Below are 16,358 nucleotides of genomic sequence, written 5' to 3' on the forward strand. Positions count from 1 at the left end.
TTCAGTTTGTGGTTTTTTCCTGGTTGCTTCATTCAGCTGGGGTTGTTGTTGTAGGGTTGTCCATCTGCGATGAATTGGTTTGGTTAATCTTGGTCTGGTTTCTTGTGTCGTATGGCCGGCGGGACGGTTCTGAGCATGATGCTTGCCTGTATTGGTTTGCGTTGTTGTGCCGCTTCTGTTGTTTCTTTTTCTTCTGTACCGTCGTCCAGTTGTTTGCTGTTGTTTCCTCGTGGTTGGGGCTGTCCCTTGGTGGGTTTGTCGGTTGCCATTCCGGTGGGAGGTCGAGTTCAAGGTTCTTTAGTAGTTGCAGGGCCTCAGATATGTTGGTGGCCGTGTGTTGTGTTGTATTAGTTGTTACAATGAGGCGGAAAGGGAAGCCCCATCGGTATTTGATCCCTGCTTGTTGGAGACGCTGGGTGAATGGGCGCAGGCTTTTCCTCCGGTTTAGGGTATCCTGGGATAAGTCCTGTAAGGCCAGGATGGGGGTTTCTCCATATCGAAGGTTGGTTAAGTTTCTGATGCTGTTCCATACCTCTTCCTTCTTTTTGTAGCGTGTGAAGCATACAATGATGTCTCTTGGGGGGGCGCTGGGTTTTGGCATAGGTTTTAGGGCTCTGTGAGCCCTCTCCAAGTCATCTGCCTCAAGTTTCAGGCTTGGGATTATGTTTTTCAGCCAGTGTATAATTAGGTCTGCTGGGCTTTTCTCCTCTGTTTTTTCAGGAAAGTTGCGGAAGCGGATGTTACAACGTCTATTGCGGTCTTCAAGGTCGGCTTGCTTAATTTTCATCTCTCTGTGTTCTGCTTCCATTTGGTTTACCAGTTCGTCCAGTTTCTTGTTCACACGTGCATTCTCCTCCCGGTATTGCTCTATTATTCTTTCTTGCATTTGGTTCTTGTTCTCTAGAGCTTCCACTTTGGAGGTTAGATTGTTGATTAGTACCTGCATGGGAGCCATTGTGGCCTTCAGTGTTTCTTCTAATCGTGCTTTTAATCTTGCTTCCATTTCCCTCAGGTCTCGTTTCGTTACTGGGCGGTCATCATCTTGAAGGGGAGTTACCATCTTAGCATTGTTTGCCATCTCCCTGGTTGGTGTCATCTCAGTCTCCCTGATAGTTTTGGTTTGAGGTTGGCTTGGCGTCCACTTGGGGTAGGGCGTGTGGTGGTTAGGAGTTGTGGCAGTGGTGATTCCTGAGTATTGTTGGGTTGCTGAGCTGATCAGGCTTTGTTGGCTGATGGCTTGTGCAGAGCGTTTGGATTAGGTGGTCATTTGTGTCACTTCTAGCCTGTGTTTTAAGAACTTCTGTAGGGCTTCTGTAGTTGCCTCAGCGGTGCCGCCAAAGCGGGGGGGGGGGGGCAGGTAAGAAGATGAGTAGACTCTCCTCTTTTTTCCCGTCGGCAGAGATGGGGGCAGCAGCGGTAAAGTTGGGGCTCCTTTTTCTGTCTTTTTCTTCCTCTCTCCCCCTTTCTTTCTCCCTCTTTGCTTTAGCTCCACTGTTCTCCTGGTTTTGGAGCTCCTCTGGGCTGTTGGGGGGGGTCGGGTGCCTTTCCGGCTCAATCTCAGTCCTGGGGGAGGTGTTTTGGCTCCTTTGATAGACTCCCGGGCACCCCCGATTCCTCTCTGCTGGCGGTGTTGGCGGCAGCAGTCTTGGGAGCCCGGGAATCGGACAGGCAGCCTTTTACTCTGGCTGGCTTCAGGAGCTCTTTTCGCGGAGCTCCTCTGATCGGGAGGAACTTGCTCCGTGGAAAGCAGGGTCTGACTGCCATGGTGAAGGCGGAGACCCTCTGAAATCACAAGCGGGAGAAGCTTGTGAACTTGGGATTCGGCTAGCACCTTCTGCGCCTCCCCTACTCGCGGGGAAACCCTGTTTTGGGGATCCGGAGCGACTTGGGGTGAGTGGCACGGTGCTTCAAATTGACTGCTTCTTTCACGGAGTGAAGTCGCATTGCTGTTGCCGGAGAGCGCTGACTTTTTCCTGTGGACAATTGGGTTTTAAACAACTACCCGTGAGTAGAACGGAAAATTGGATCTTTAAATACCTTAATTTGGCACCGAAACGGGGAAGGTCTTAAACAGGAAGTCCGCCTTCCTTTTTTGTAAATAGATTGAAGCAAAGACGTTATAAGCTAAAGTCTTTGAAAGCTTTTGGCAAAGGATTAAATTTCCATTGGTTAAAACTACAAAACCCCCCTTGGAAGCAGGAGAAGAGGGGGGAAATTTTGGACTTAGCGAGCCTGCAGGAGAGAGTGAAAAACCAAATTACCACTGCTCTGAACCTGGAAAAGGGCTGCCAGAAAGAGTGAAGTTTTGGGAGAGTTCATTGACTGCGAACAGAGTATTTTTGACAGCTAGTTAAATAAGAGAAAGATACTGTTTCCATTGTCCTCTTCTGCATTTAAAAAGGAGGAAAAGTAACTGAAAATTGAAACTATCTTTATGGCTTGAGTTGTGTTTGAAAGGATTGATACAAGTGGAGACTGTTTCCCTTTAGAGGGAGCCTTTGAAACTGTTACAGGAGTGTAACTGGGGAATCACCAGCTGCAAGATAAGAAATTGTGAGAACCAGAGATTGACCTTGGACCATTTAAAATGTTGACAGAAGCCATTGTGACGGTATTATGTAAGATAAGCTATTCGCTGGAACAGCTTCATAAGAAGACGGATGACATGTCTTTTAAAATTGACAACTTGGAACAAAAAGTGACTAATTGGAGACAAAAAGTGAGCACCAATACAGAAATAATTCAGGACTTGGTACAAGAATCTACTTTGGCAGGACAAATTGTGGAGGAGAAAGAGAAAGCTGTGGTTGTTGAGCCTAAAGTAATACAAGCGGGATCCTTAGTCTTACAGAAGCAAATTGAGGATTACAAGTTGAGGCCTTCTATGATTGAATCTAGAAAAAGCCAGATTTTGAGGTTTGGATCCCGGCTTGGACGGAAGAAGGAAAGTTGGAAAGATCCCTCTATGCAGGGATTAACTGACTTCTGGGACATGGACTTGGGTCTGGAGGAGATTGGAGTTCTGGGGGCCTTTGGATTTGGAGGAATTTTGAAACATGTCATGAAACACCTTATAGACCTTAGTTTCAACTATGGAAATTTGGCTGACCTGTCCAGAAGGAATAAAAGCATTGTTAGGTCGGAGTCTTCCCGAGATCTGTTCTTTAGCATTAAAGAATATGAAGAAGACCTGCAGAAGGGACCTGGAAAAGAGTTAAGAGCCTCGGACATAAGATCTCCAGGTTGATGGACTATATGGAATTGATGGAAAGGACTGGCAGAATCCGAAACCAGGGAGAGGAGATGGTGGAAGAAGATTGGAGAATTTAAAGTTTATATATAGAAATACTGTAAAATTAATGAGTGATAGAAAAATGGTGGAAAGAAATTTTATGGCCTTAGCAGAAATGTTATAAGGAGTTAAGCATATATAAGTATTTTAATGAAAAATAAGGTTAAAAAATATGTTAAGATATTTATAATATGATAGAAAATAGAGAAAGATGGAAAGGATTTGCTGAAACAATTAATAGAAGTGGAATACAAAAAGGGAGGCGAGAGGAAGTCCTTGGCAGCAAATTCCACTGTCGAACAGCTCTTACTGTCAGGAAGTTCTTCCTAATGTTTAGGTGGAATCTTCTTTCTTGTAGTTTGGATCCATTGCTCCGTGTCTGCTTCTCTGGAGCAGCAGAAAACAACCTTTCTCCCTCCTCTATGTGACATCCTTTTATATATTTGAACATGGCTATCATATCACCCCTTAACCTCCTCTTCTCCAGGCTAAACATGCCCAGCTCCCTTAGCCGTTCCTCATAAGGCATCGTTTCCAGGCCTTTGACCATTTTGGTTGCCCTCCTCTGGACACGTTCCAGTTTGTCAGTGTCCTTCTTGAACTGTGGTGCCCAGAACTGGACACAGTACTCCAGGTGAGGTCTGACCAGAGCAGAATACAGTGGCACTATTATTTCCCTTGATCTAGATGCTATACTCCTATTGATGCAGCCCAGAATTGCATTGGCTTTTTTAGCTGCCGCGTCACACTGTTGGCTCATGTCAAGTTTGTGGTCAACCAAGACTCCTAGATCCTTTTCACATGTACTGCTCTCAAGCCAGGTGTCACCCATCTTGTATTTGTGCCTCTCATTTTTTTTGCCCAAGTGCAATACTTTACATTTCTCCCTGTTAAAATTCATCTTGTTTGTTTTGGCCCAGTTCTCTAATCTGTCAAGGTCGTTTTGAAGTGTGATCCTGTCCTCTGGGGTGTTAGCCACCCCTCCCAGTTGTATTCTGTTATTTGTCGGTGACATTATTGTTATGCTAGGTGAGAATCAAGGAGATCCATGAGGATCTGTGCCTTGGCTCAGTGGTGTTGTGGTGCTGGCAGGCACGGGATCTGTTTCTCTTTTTACTCTGCAGTCTACCAATGTAAATTGGTAATTTGTATTGTATTGTATTGTATTGGTAAAATGTAAATGGAAGTGGGTGGCGCTGTGGGTAAAACCTCAGCGCCTAGGACTTGCCGATCATCAGGTTGGCGGTTCGAATCCCCACGGCGGGGTGCGCTCCCGTTGCTCGGTCCCAGCGCCTGCCAACCTAGCAGTTCGAAAGCACCCCCGGGTACAAGTAGATAAATAGGGACCGCTTACTAGCGGGACGGTAAACAGCTTTTCCGTGTGCTGCGCTGGCTCGTCAGATGCAGCTTGTCACGCTGGCCACGTGACCCAGAAGTGTCTTCGGACAGCGCTGGCCCCCAGCCTCTTAAGCGAGATGGGCGCGCAACCCCAGAGTTGGACACAACTGGCCCGTACGGGCAGGGGTACCTTTACCTTTACCTACCAATGTAAATTTTAATCTGATGGTAGTTTGGAGGAGGTACCGTATGTAAAACCAAGAGGATCCATTTTTTATTCTGCTAGGTTCGACTTTTACCCAGGGCCATGGAAAAGCAAAAAGTGTGTGTGTGCTTTCTCTGCATGTGCAGAATGACAAGGTGGGGAGGGGTGGTGCCCACAATACTTTCTCAAATTTCCAAACAGGTCCAAAGACATTAGTGACTCCACATGGCAAGACAGACACTTCTACTGACATGCTTCTTCTGTCCAATGCATTTGGAGGCCGGGGCCCTGGGGGACAGAAGCTGTGCTTGCTCCATATGAGGAGAAAAATGCAGCGAGTCCTGTTTTAATGGTACACCCCTATACGTTATCTGGAGGTAGATTATGAAAGACATGAAAACACCCTCTCCAAATCAAAGAGGAAATGTCGATTACCGAGTGCAATAGGGAAGAAGCTATGGGTGGCATTTTGGATTTTGCAAATGTAAGGAAGCATGACGAAGATGGTATCTGTAATGTCCAAAGGTTGTACAAAGAGTCACATAACAACGATAAGAGTGGTGGTGCTGTACCTTCAGCTGAGGATGCCACCATGTTGCAATATGTTATCAAATCAGGAATGGGCTGTTACCACCAACACAGCTCCAGATCAAGTTGTTGAGTTGGATCCAACTAAATAGTTGAGGTACTGGGAGCCAATGCAACAAGTCCTGCTAGTGCAACAGGGTTTCCCCTCTTCTCCCCAGTACCCCTGAGCTCCACAGATTGGCTCTAGGGGGGCTGGGAGAGCCCATAGAACAGGGAGGAAGAGAGGGGAGATGGTTCCATCAGGCAAGCAGAAATGACATTGAATTCAACCACTAGGTTTACTCCAGCTAAAAATTTCCCCAAAAGGCATATGTGACCTTTATACTTCTACTTGTCTATTCCATGAAACTTCTACTTGTCTATGCCAGGTGTTCAACCAGACAACACCTTTCATGGCTATCCCTCTTACTTTACCAAGGGCGCTTCCAGATATCACTGCTTTCAGGTGGGAATCAATCACATAGTTAGAAATCCAGGTTGCACCATTACAGTTGTGTAACAACCCAGTTCCTGAAAAGATTGGACTACACACACACACACACACACACACACACACACACACACACACAGGAGAATGCACTGGAAAGTGTGCTTTGATGCAACACAAATAAGGGTGAATGCTTATTAAATAGCCAGCTTCATCTAATCTCTCTGCAAACACATCAGGATGCATAATCAATAAACATTTCCCAATTTCCCGTTTGCTTTTCATTCCTATCTAATCAATTGTTGTTTCAAAATTGTTGCTTCGGTTTTCAATTTAGTACAGCTCCAGGCTGTATCTCTAATAGCTACATTGGAGTGAGTGAGTTGCTGCACATTCTCACAGCCCCATCCCTGTTTCCTCACAACTTTACACAATCTTTTAATTCACATGCCTCCTTTTCTTCTATTCCACACCGCTTAACAGCCTGAGCCCACAATTTCTTCTCTATGGTCACTTCCAGACTGTCACTGTTTTGTGGGTGGGATGAAAATGCATACCTGTGAATTCAGGTTGCCCAGTTAAAGTAGATTAGGTGCTCCTGAACAGCAAACCCTCTTTCTCTCTCCTCCTGCTCCGTGGACTGTTTGTGGTTAAGAAAGTGACAGGAAAATGCCCTGGTGGAAAGTGTGGGACAGGGGTAGGCAAACTAAGGCCCGGGGGCCGGATGTGGCCCAATCGCCTTCTAAATCCGGCCCGCGGACAGTCTGGGAATCAGCATGTTTTTACATGAGTAGAATGTGTCCTTTTATTTAAAATGCATCTCTGGGTTATTTGTGGGGCATAGGAATTCGTTCATCCCCCCCCCCAAAAATATAGTCTAGCCCACCACATGGTCTGAGAGACGGTGGACTGGCCCATGGCTGAAAAAGGTTGCTGAACCCTGGTGTGGGATAACAATTTCTTGAAGTGGCATCCATTAACCTCCTTGCAAACAAATCAGACTGAATCCTCAATAAACAGCTGATGTTATGTGACCTCCCTGCAAACTTTGCACAAACAAATCAGACTGAATGCTCCATAAACAACAACACAAGCCCTTCCCTATTACTATCCTGATCTCGTCCCCATCTATTGCATTTCCCTAGACTGAAGAAGTTAAGCACAATACAGGCTGCAGGGAAAACTGCTGTGATGACGATGACTGTAATGCATTGTAATACTATGGTTCCAGTCTCTTTTGATAAGTTTCATCCTCATTCCTGTCCCCTGAATGAAAACCACCTCCTCTCTTACCAGCAAAGAGAGTGAAGTTGTTGGCTCCTGGTTCTTCTTCCTTGTTCCTCCTTTGGGCATTTCTAGTTCTCTCTCTATTAATAGAAGGTGCAGACGCAGCCAGATTTCCTGAAGTTTCAGGCAAACATCACACACACATTTCCCAAGGACTTCAGTGATTCCTCCGCAACCTTCCCTACCTCAGTGTGTAAAAAGGTAAAGGGTAAAGGGGCCACTGACCATTAGGTCCAGTCGCGGATGACTCTGGGGTTGCGGCGCTCATCTCGCTTTACTGGCCGAGGGAGCTGGCGTACCGCTTCTGGGTCATGTGGCCGGCATGACTAAGCCGCTTCTGGCGAACCAGAGCAGTGCACGGAAACGCCGTTTACCTTCCTGCCGGTACCTATTTATCTAGTTGCACTTTGATGTGCTTTTGAACTGCTAGGTTGGCAGGAGCTGGGACTGAGCAATGGGAGCTCACCCCGTCGCGGGGATTCGAACCGCCAAACCTTCTTATCGGCAAGCCCTTGGCTCTGTGGTTTAACCCACATCACCACCTGTGTCCCGCTTCCTCCACTTGTGATTCCTTGCAACTGATGCTCAAAGGCATACTGCCTCCATTCCTGAAGGTAGAGCAATGCCACCATGGCAAGTGGCCATTGAGCACCCTATCCTCCATGACTAACTTGCATTAATTCTTGACTAACATTGGCTCACCAAGGTCTCAGACAGACACCTTTACTATCATCGGATACATGGTACCTTTAATTGGTGATGCTAAGGGCTCTAGCTAGGAGCTTCTGCAAGCACAGTGGGTCCTATGGTATCTCCACTGCTGCCAGATGTTTAGCTCCACATTCAGGTCCTCCTTTCATAGAATCACAGAACTCTGCAGCAGGTAATAACGTGGCACAGGGGTGGGAACACACAACACAATGTTACGTAATGTGTTTCCACTATGGGGAGAGAGAAGGATACTTTGCGCAGATGCGTGGAACGGTTGCTCTTTTTCTGCCAGCTCTGCCTAATCAAATTCATCTCACATTCTTCCCTTTGAAGGCAAACCAGTTTTCAAATGTTATTCTAGACCGCCCTCTCTCAGATAGCAGAAGTACTGCAGTCATCTTTCCAGGTGCTTGTATTTGATTTGCATTTGGTTCTGGAGGACCATGCAGTGGAGAAAGGACTTCATATCGCATGGTTAAATGAAGTAGAACAAACTAAAGTTGAAATCTACATAGTTTTCCAGCGAGGTTTGATTATAGAATAGTTTCACAGTATGTGTGTCAAGGACACATCCCTTTTTGAAACTTTGCTTGAGAAATAAAATGCACAGATCTTACAAAAAAAAATTGGGGGGGAGGCATTAGGTATTTATGTAGAACTATGTGCTCTGTAAGCCACTTAGGCTCTTCCATATTGGAGGATGGAGTGACTGGATACAATATCAGACCCACTAAAAATAATGGCAGTTTCAATTCCCACCCTGCCCCAGGACCATCTGTTGATTCAAGCCAGCAGAGCCAGCGAAGTCCAGAGGAAATTGGCCACCCTCCAGGTGCCCGGCTTGAATCCTTGTTGACCTCCCTGCCTGCGACTCCCGGCAAGATCAAGGCGAGGTCTTTATCGGCGATTCTTCCCAACGTGAAGAAGAACACACCATTCCTCCCCCTCCCATCGCCGGGGGGGGGGGAGAGACAGACAGAAATATATTTACATACTTTTATTCCTGTCTTTCCAGCAGGACAGAGAAATCATGTCTGTACTCTCTCATCCCAACTGCAGAGAGAGAATAACTCCACCCATGTACTTCCAGTACAGGGTCATGTGCCACTCTGAGCTAACATCCGGTGCTCAGTGCACTGAATAGACCGTCCCTGGTTCCCACGGTACAGTCCCATAACATCAGCTTCCTGTTTACCATTCCAGCCACCTGGAGCTCGCTTCTGCATTGCTCCTTTTTCGTAACACCATCACATCAAACATCGACTACTGGAGTGTTAACTGCTGTGGATCTTTGGCAGTGTACACACCGTACATTTAAAGCTCATGACTGCTCCCAGGAATCTTGGGAACTGTAGTTTGGAAAGGGATCTGGGAATTGTAGCTCTGTGAGGAGTCAACTACAGTTCCCAGGATTAATGGGGGAGGGGAAGTCAAGGGCTTTAAATCTGCTTTAAATGTATGGTGTGTTCACAGTCCATATCTCTGTCCAAGCTCTTAATTGAGGATTCATGCCTCTCCATGCCCACCTTGAAGTGTTCCAGAGGGCAGCAAGGTAGATCAGAAACTGCCCGCTCTCTGGGCCAACAGGGGTCCACAGAAGGGATCTGAGTCTTTGCATAAAGGCACTCCAGACCCAGTCCTGGAAGTCTAGCTTGTGGCTCCCCCTCTTGCCATACTCATCTGGAGTGCAACCAGAACAAAAACAATGGCATGTTGTGTTGCATTGTGCTGAAGCCCTTTTAGGAAATGCCAATGGAAAGATTGGGCATAGGAGCGCTAGTGCCACTGTGAGCCTTTCCTTTTAAAAGTTGAAAAGTTTAAAAGAGAAAAAGAGCCACCAGTCATCTTTTTACATCTAAGCTTGAGTTGAGAAACCTCCTAGATGCTGTTGAACCCCAACTCCAACTCCCATCAGCCTCAGCCAGTATGGCCTAAGGTCAAGGATTATGGGAGCTGTATCCCAGTGACATCTGGAAGGCTCTACACAACATTTCCGATCTAAGGCGGGTTGACTGGGGCTGATGGGAACTGAAGTTCAAAGCCTATGGAAGGAGCCAGGATGGCAAAGGCAGCCCACCTCTCTGAAGAGCCAAGCCCCTCAACCCACTGATGGGAGCTGTAGTGTGGATGGCCATAGGTTCCCCATCCCTCCTTTCCATCACTGGAAGATTGGCTTGAAAAAGTTGGTTAATATTGTTATAGATTGGGTGTGGGACCATAGGAATTTATGAATTGTAGGATTTTGATGATTTCAGATGTGAAGGGAGAAATGCAAACTGCAGAGGAATTCCTAGGCTAGCCTATGCAAACGACCTGGCCAAGCTAGGGCTATTAAGAAACAATACAGAGCCACTGAGGGCCATTGGCAACGCAAGAGAACTGTCCTCCCCCGCCCCATGCCCTGAGGTGTGAACAGAGACAGGGGTTTGGAAAGTTGCCAGGGTAACTGGGCATGATAGGAAAAGAGAGTTTTGAGCAAGGGTTGCTGGAGAAAAATGGACTTGCATCCATTTTGGGCAGGCTGGCTGAAGGCTGGTTGCCCTGCTGTAGGGAACAAATCCCTCTTGAAATGACCATGCAGTAAGACTGGGACTCCCTCCATGCAGACTGAAGGTGTAAATCTTAAAGCTATGACAGTCTCCGTCATGTCTCAGTTCTCCAAAGGACCACAGACCCTGGGTGAGTGCCTGGAACCCCATGAACTCTTGCCACCGCTTGGCAGAGGGGATGGGCACCTGACTTTTGTAACACTATTATTATTACCACCATTATTATCAACAACAGAACAACTTTTTGAAGGAAAAGGAGCATACCTGTCAGCCTGTTTAGTGTCACCCAGAAATGTTCATCTGGACTGTAGGTATCTTTAGACCATTCAAGGAGATCAAGAGACCTCCGGTCGTTGAGGATGAAGTCTGCAAATTCCCTTGAAAGTGCAATGTAAGCAGAGCCAAAATAGATGGTCAGGTTGTGCGGAGCTGGTGATTTCCTCAGAAAAGTCCCCAGCATGAAGGAAAAGATGCTGTAAACCTGTTCTCGGTAGATGTATTTTGTCCTCGTAAGAATATGATGTGGAGGCAACACCCCAGGAGTGATGTTCTGCCCTTTGAACCTTTTCAGGTACCGAACTATCTCCTTGTTGGTTCTCAAGGGGAAATCTTGCCCACAAGCGTTGAGAAGGTATTTCCAGGGCACTTTGGATTTTACAAGATCCTTCATGCAGTTCAGATCAGCCTGGAGCCTCGATACCCCAGCATAAACCACCAGCTCCAATTTTGATGCAAGGAAAGCATTGGGGAAACAGCCTAGCAATTGCTCCACCTTTCTCTGAAATGCACGGGTGGCCTTCTTGTCCACGTGGACACAGTAGACATTTTGGGGCATATATATGGCCCTAAAGAGCCTCTCAAAAGTATCAAACTCTTTGTGCAGGGTTATCACGTAGGCTAAAGGAAAGGCAGCTTCTTCTGCAGAGAGGGGTCTGGTAATGTAGTGGCTTTGGGTCACGTAATCACTGCAGTTGGGTTCCCCAAAGGATGTCTTCAGCATCTTTCGGGGTGAGAAGTGCTTTTTTCCTTCAGTAATAGCTTTGCAAGTTTCTGCTAAGAACGAGGTGGCCGACTGGTTGAATCTCCTTGGAATGTTTTCATTCGATAGTCTTGAGGTGTAGAATAGGATGGAGAGGAAAACCGCAAAGATGAAAAGAGTCAGAATGGGGCGCATTTGTGAATTCATGGCCGCTGCTGAAAATGCTGGGTAAAACAAAGAAGATACATAGCATTAAAGTTGGTGGTTTTAAAAATAGGAAAAAAGGAGAAATGGGTCCCCAAATTAATGTTTGGTCTAAAGGTGCAGTAAAAGATTAAATATTACTGATACCATACATTTAACGCATAGTTAAAGGATGTAAATCACACACAGAGAGAAAACAATAATGGGAATTGTAGTTTACCCCTCACATAGCTATAATTCCCATCACCCTCAATAAACTACAGTTCCCATTATTTATTTATTTTTTTGGGGGGGAGTCATGTGCTTGAAATGTATGGACTTACAGTGCAATCCTAACCTGTGTTCTCAGATGTAAGTCCCACTGAATTCAGTGGGGCTTCTCCCAGGCAAGGTGAGACAGCCTCAACAGCTAAAGAAACCACAAATGCCACCTGGGTGGTTACTTAGATGGGCTATCAACGCCTTTTGTCATCGGCTTGGCTTATCCCTGGCTAGCTACCTGCTCCTAAACTGAATGCAACAGCACTTGGCTTAGTTTTAACAAACCAGACTTTCCTTACTTCGTGAATTTATGAGTTTGCTCAAATTCTAGCTCTTTACCGACTCTAGAGATTATGGCGAGTCTGCCCCTCTCCCAAAGGGGAGATATACAGATATACGTAACAAGATATACAGTTTGTTCTGGGAAATCAAGCCCTGATACAGTCCTCTCTATTTGCCCTCAGTTCTTTGTACTGACCCCCACCATCAACAAACAGAGTAGCTGATCCAGCAGTTTGCACACTTGCTTGTTTAGCTGCAAACCTGAGCACAGAGCGTATATTTCAACCTGCTTTTTACAAACATTCCACTGAGACTTGTCACTGATTCCCCACTGAGTCACCAAAAGAGCCATACATAGCTGAGTAAGTCACTTCTTACACCAAGAATCCAAAGCTGCAGCACAGGACAAGGGCACATGAAGGCGGGGGTGGGGGGAGATTCTCATGGGTCCATGCTGTTGTATTTGAGTGAATGGGTGGCATGCATGCAGGGCTGGTTTTAGGACCAATTGACCCTAAATTTCCCTGGGGTGCCAGGCTTGCGTGGGCGCGCGCACACACACACATGCTGTGTAGGCTATCTACTTAAATATCTAGTCAACAGTTGAAACAAATAATACAAACAGTTAATCTGATCCTGGCCTGAATTTTTAAAAAATAATAATAAATCATGTCTGCAAATCATGCATCCCAGTCATGAACTGGAAAGCAAATACATTTGTAAAAAAGAAGCTCTACAAAAGTTGAAATCGCCTTCTAAATCCGGCCCACAGACAGTCCAGGGAATCAGCATGTTTTTACATGAGTAGAATGTGTCCTTTTATTTAAAATGCATCTCTGCGTTATTTGTGGGGCATAGGAATTCGTTCATCCCACCCCCCAAAATAGTCCAGCCCCCTACAAGGTCTGAGGGACAGTGGACTGGCCCCCTGCTGAAAAAGTTTGCTGACTCCTGGTCTAGGACCAGCCTGTCAGCACTTGTTGTTTGTTTGTTTGTTTGTTTGTATGAAAGTGAGCCTGTGGAATTGGAAAAGATGGTCAGAAGTAAGCACTTACCATCCAGAGAGCCAGTCATGGAGCAGAGTGACCAGCAGAAAAGGACCCTTGAGCAGGCCTAGCCCCTTTCAGGAATTTGGTGAGGGGAGAGTCAGTTATTTGTCAACAGAGTAGTGGTGGTAGGAATGCTGCATCCCAAAGTGGAACAGAAAGCAAGAGGGAGGGAGGGAGCGCAGAAGAGCACGGTGGACAGAAAAACAGGAGATCAAGCTAGAGGAGCTGGAAGAACCAGCTAATGGGACAGAACTGGAATCTTTGCCTGCTCTCTTCCCCTCAGGCACCCTCTTGGTGGTTAGTATGGTTCTAACCAACCTGAAGAGATGGCCTCCAACCTGCCCACTCACCCACACCCATTCAAGATCTCTGTTTCTTTCACATGCCCTTAAACCAAAGGCTCCAGTATGCACAGGTTGTAAATTAAAATGAATTTATGTGAGAAAGGAGATATGCAAATGGATAGAACTTGAATGTCTGGAAGCAGAGCAGAGGCATTCTTACCTAAGTGGAATCTCCCAAACCCAGGAGAATGCTAGCAACGGATAGGAGCAATCTTATCAGAGTACAAATTACTCAGCAGTAGAAGAGGTGGCCAGGAAGCCTGGGTGGGACACCAAAACGAAGAAGTGCCTTAGAATGGAGATTTTATCTGGCAAGTATGAGGTGAATGGTCAGGGGTCCCTTTACCTTTTTGAGGTGGCAAAATGCATTGCAGAGCCCAAATGCCTTGAGCAGAAGTTGCTATTTCCAAAGCCACTTGTTTGCAACTTGCTTCACTTCATCTTTATTTGTAAAAAAATATTTATATACAAGATGTTCACAGGAAAGGAAGTGTGGGATTGCCCTGCCATGCTGCAGTCCTGTGCAGGCTGACTTGGAAGTAAAGCCAACTGAACACAGTGAGTAAGCACACACAGCATTATGCCATTACGGGAGCTTCAGACATGCAAATACACGTATAAAAACTTACAGCTCCTGGAATTACGGTAAGTGTGCACCTGCCCTGTCTCCTTTTTCCCACCATGCTGACAACATTTCATTCCCTTAAGTCGCATCAATGACAATTAATGTACTATCATTATTTTTTCATTTTGTTATCATCCCATTAGTGTTACTGTAGCATGTTGATAAAAATACTACACTGCAGCAACTACAGAGTGTTAGTATACCACTTACTGGTATATTCTTAGGTTGTGTACATGAGCTGTGTAAGATTCCCAGGTTTTTGACTGCCTATCTAATATCTGATTACATATTGTGAAACCAGTTTTTCCCACACTCCCATGGAGAATAGAGAAATCATATTTCCCAAAAGAAGGGCAGTTCTCTTCAGCTTTATTGGTTGCTTGTTTCCTCCCCTCCCCTTCTAAAACAGTGCCCCACATTCTCTTCCTCTGACAAAACTCAGAAATACTCTCCCTATTTACCCTCCCTCCTGGCTATATCCATTTGAAAAGGAGTTTTTAAAAAATGGTTTCTTTGGTTGTGCAGGTTCTGCCTGAACATTATTATTTGCATCTGAGCTCTTTTGGTGACCAAGCTACGCTTGTAGATGCTATGACGATGAAGTTGTTCCTTGGGCCATATCCAATGCTACAGCTTTGCTGGCGCAACAGACTTCTGTGTGCTCAAAGGAGCTCCCTCTCCAGCCCCCCCTTGCATCCTCTCAGATCACTTCTGCAGGGTTGGTGGGACCCTCCAGAGCAGATTTTGGGGGCACACGGGGAGAGGAAAAGGAACATAGCTGATGCAGCATGAGATAGTTCCTTATTTGCATGGAAGTTCAAAGCAACAGAAAACGTTACAAAGAATTATTTATTTATCCCTAACGCCATTGATGGGAGGGATGCAGGTGGTGCTGTGGGTTAAACCACAGAGCCTAGGACTTGCCGATCAGAAGCAAATGATGGGTTCACTGCCATCTTACACCTCTCCAAAGGCAGATGGCCCAGCCAGTTCATTATCTAGCAAGTGGCAGAATATCAAATCTCCCATAAACTTACATCAGCCATCCAGCATTTTTGCTTGGAGATTCTTAAAGCCAATTCAGGTTTCGAACAAGCTCCATAATTCCACTCTTCTCCTGCCCTGCCAGTTTGCTGAACTGCATTCTCTCCCTCTCCCTCTCCCTCTCCCTCTGTTTGAATGCAGCTGGCTTTGTTGCAACAGAGATGTGAGCTAAGCAAAAAACGAAATAAAAAGTAAAAAAGCATTTGTATAAACAAGCGCCATCTGATGCAACTGTGCTAAGCAGACTGAATCATCCATCATATATACATACACATCAATTGCAGTTTTCAAGGCAACAGGGGAAATGCAGTATAATTAAAACAATTATACTGCAATTAGGCCATCAGGTGCCCATGTTGCTGTTTCCTCCTGCACCTCACAGGTTTTTCTGCTCAGCTTCCATTTTGGACTTGTCTCTTGTCAGAAATGCTGTGAGTCCAAGCATGGTACGTTATGGGAACTGCTTGCTAGGGCAAATAAATTTTCCGTGTCAGAAAGCTCCAGCTGTGTTAGAGCTTCAGTACAGCCAGACCACACAAAGGGGTAGTGAAGGTGCTAAATTATTCTTTGCAAAACAACATAATATCACATGGAAATCAAAGAATTGCACTTTAGTTCCCTACTCTAGGTGGTTTCTTCGTCTTCTTTGATTTTTCTACTTTTGAATAATGCCTCCCTGCTTGGCAGACAGGAGTCATAGAAGACTCTGCAGCATATGCTAGGCTCTAGCTTGTCCTCATTTCGGAGGGGTGTGAAGAAAACACTCTCCTGCAAGAAAGAATGAGTAGCAGTTAACATGAGAAAGAAAGCTAGTCTATTGCAAACATAGCAAAAATCTCTTCCCCATTGAACCATCAAACCCTGTGATCAAAAGAAGGGTGTTTTCAATCTCTTGATCCTTGCAGGCTTTTGGGGGGCTAAATCTGTTCAAGAAATGGATTAATCATTTGATGGGCAGACCTTCCTGTAATTCCATTGAAGTCAACTAAACTGGGATCATCTTATTAAAAGCAAACAAAGGAAAATAACTCTCCCGAACTTGTTAGCATCAAGTAACAAATCTTCTCATGGGCAAGGTATAAATTGGGGGAACACAATATCTTAAGAACTCTGCTAGTTATGGCTTGCATTTGTGTTAAAGAACTGCAGCAGTTGCTTTTGGAGCTTTCCAAA

The 16,358-nt window shown here is 45.6% G+C and overlaps 1 protein-coding gene across 2 annotated transcripts in view; it reads right to left on the minus strand.

The window, feature by feature from the left end:
- Window positions 1-15,319, minus strand: part of GCNT2 (glucosaminyl (N-acetyl) transferase 2 (I blood group)) — a 40,617-nt gene extending 25,298 nt beyond the window's left edge. Inside the window, exons 1-2 of one of the 2 annotated variants that reach the window (XM_053396925.1) lie at window positions 15,179-15,319; window positions 10,662-11,600 (exon numbers count right to left, since the gene is read on the minus strand). In XM_053396925.1, coding sequence (XP_053252900.1) covers window positions 10,662-11,583 — 922 coding nt within the window. In that variant the 5' untranslated portion in view covers window positions 11,584-11,600; window positions 15,179-15,319. Of the gene's footprint in view, window positions 1-10,661; window positions 11,601-13,178; window positions 13,312-15,178 lie in introns of those variants that run through there. The other variant, XM_053396924.1, reaches the window with a different exon arrangement.
- Between the last annotated feature and the right edge of the window lie 1,039 nt (window positions 15,320-16,358).

Source organism: Podarcis raffonei, chromosome 7 (assembly GCF_027172205.1).
Source record: "Podarcis raffonei isolate rPodRaf1 chromosome 7, rPodRaf1.pri, whole genome shotgun sequence".
Lineage (NCBI taxonomy): Eukaryota > Metazoa > Chordata > Lepidosauria > Squamata > Lacertidae > Podarcis > Podarcis raffonei.